This window comes from Charadrius vociferus, unplaced genomic scaffold, assembly GCF_000708025.1.
Source record: "Charadrius vociferus isolate BGI_N301 unplaced genomic scaffold, ASM70802v2 scaffold2206, whole genome shotgun sequence".
NCBI lineage: Eukaryota > Metazoa > Chordata > Aves > Charadriiformes > Charadriidae > Charadrius > Charadrius vociferus.
In genome coordinates, this window is record NW_009648990.1 from 47,645 (window position 1) to 49,798 (window position 2,154).

Here is a 2,154-nt window from a genome sequence, read left to right on the forward strand (position 1 = left end):
GGTGGGGGTTCTTGGGGGGCAAAAGCAGATGTGCCCAAAGCTGGACCAGGATCAAGGGTGGGCTCTGCCCAAGCCCTGCTGCTCCCTGCCTGGCTGTGACCTCCTGTCCCTCCCGCTGAGAATGGGGGGACCCAAAGCATAACCCGTGGGTGGCACAGCCCCTGATGGGTGCGTGGGTGGAGCGTCTCGCTGCTTCCCATGGGTCTCGTCCCCATCCACCTCCGGAGCTTCTGCTCTGCTGTCCGGGTGGGACACAGTGGGCTCCAGGAGTCAGGTCCTTTGGGGCAGAGTCAGTCTGATAATTCCGTGCCAATGCTCGAGCCCTGGTTTGTTTTTTTTTTTTCCCTGCAGGATGACGCTCGGCAGTTGTTTGCGCTCTCCTGCACCGCCGAGGAGCAGGGCATCATGCCGGAGGACCTGGCCAACGTGATCCGGAGGCTGTGGGCTGACAACGGCGTCCAGGCTTGTTTTAACCGCTCCCGGGAATACCAGCTGAACGACTCCGCTGCCTAGTGAGTACCCCTGCTCCTCTCCCCCAGCTCGGCTGGATCCCAGCCCGGCGGGCGCCATCACTTTTAGTGAGCAACAGAAAATCCCCTCCGGGGGCTGCTCGGGGGCTGGTGCTGCCACTTCCCACACCGGCACTGGGGCTGAGCCGGAGCAGAACTGGGAAGGCGGATGTTTCGAAAGCTGTTTCCTTCTCTGGCGGGGTGCTGCGTCCCCCCGGAGGGGGGTACTGGGGCATCCCCCTCCTGCCACTGCCCTGTCTCTGGGGATGCTCCCCCCGTGTGAGCACAGACAGGGGTCCTGCCCGCCCGTGGGCATGGGCCATGAAGGCAAGGAAAAGCCCCAAAGAAAGTACTGGGGACCTTTATATCTGAACAGGGTGCCCAAGAGGTTTTTTTTTCTTTTTAAATGAGTTTATATGGAAGGACTTGGCATTATGCTGGCGTATTAGCCAGCAAACTGGTGTTTGGGTAGATAAATTGCCTGCATCTGGTTGGGTTTATCCCTGAAGAGATTTATTAAATGAGTTAATCTGCCTAAAGTATGATTGCTGGAGAGGGCGGTGTGGCCGAGGCTGCGCTCAGCTCGCACGGTGCCCTCCCGCCTGCCCTCTCTGCCCAGACCCCTCCATGGTAAAGCAGTGCCGGGGGGAGCTTGTGGTGTGCCGGGAAACCCCCACCAAAGCCGGCCCTGTCGGGGACTGAGCATCCCTGGGACTCGCTGCCATCCCGGGGGCTTCTTGGTACCCCCGTGTGCCAGCGTAGCCGTCCCCTCCTCCTTGGCACCGGTGGGTCCCTCTTCTGCACTGGTGTCGGTGGGGGGAAGAGGATGGAGGGAAGCTCCCGGCAAGTGCCAACGCCGGAGAATCTTCTGCTGGCGCTTTCTTCTGGCGCCCACGGCTTTCGCTTCCTCCTGCCCGGCACCCAGCCCCTGTCCCGCTCAGCCCCGTGGCTCCACAGCCAGCGCCGGCGTTTCCCCGGCAGTGCCGCGCTGTGCCGTGGGTGCTGGGTCGGAGGCACAGGAGACCCGGCGGGTGCCTGGCAGCGTGCACGTACAGCGCGAGCAAAATGCATCTGCAAAGCGTCTGCAAATCGAGTATCGCCCTAAGTGCGTTTGTGGAGCGTTTGGCACAATGCGGGGGTTGGAGAAGTATTAATTAGGAGCCGCCTTTGAGCTGTTGCTCCAACCTTTCTCCAGCCCTACGGAGGTGCTGATGCCTCATCCATCCCCCTGGGGATGGGGCTGTGCCCACAGTGCCGCCGGCACGGGGCACCGTGGGCATGAGGACCCCCGTGCCGTGCCCGTGCCCCAGCCCTCTGCAGCAGCCCCCAACCTCCTCCTCCGCACCCCCTTGCTCGGGGTGCCGGTACCCCGGTGCGCTGGGTGCGAGGTCCGTCCGAGTGCTGCCGGCGCCGCGCACGGCCCTGCCACGGTGTTTCCTGTTTTTTTGTCAGCCGGAGGCCGCGTGTGTTTCCGGCTGTTTTTGAGTTGCTCCACGGCGGCGGCGGAGGCGGCGTGCCAGTTTCCCCCCCCTCCCCACCACCGGCAGCGGGGTCCCAGGGCACCCACGGCTCTGGCTTTGCTGCGGCACGCCGGAGGGCTTCCCGGGAGCTGGGGAGGCGGGCGTACTGCCATCGGAGCTGGGGA

At 63.7% G+C, this 2,154-nt stretch overlaps 1 protein-coding gene across 2 annotated transcripts in view; it reads left to right on the forward strand.

Annotated features, from left to right (window-relative positions):
• The window catches only part of GNAI2 (guanine nucleotide binding protein (G protein), alpha inhibiting activity polypeptide 2), an 8,182-nt gene that overhangs the window by 2,882 nt on the left and 3,146 nt on the right, over window positions 1-2,154 (forward strand). For both annotated transcript variants that reach the window (XM_009887751.1, XM_009887752.1), the window contains one exon: window positions 352-512. In XM_009887751.1, the coding sequence (XP_009886053.1) occupies window positions 352-512 (161 nt within the window). The remainder of the gene's footprint in view (window positions 1-351; window positions 513-2,154) is intronic.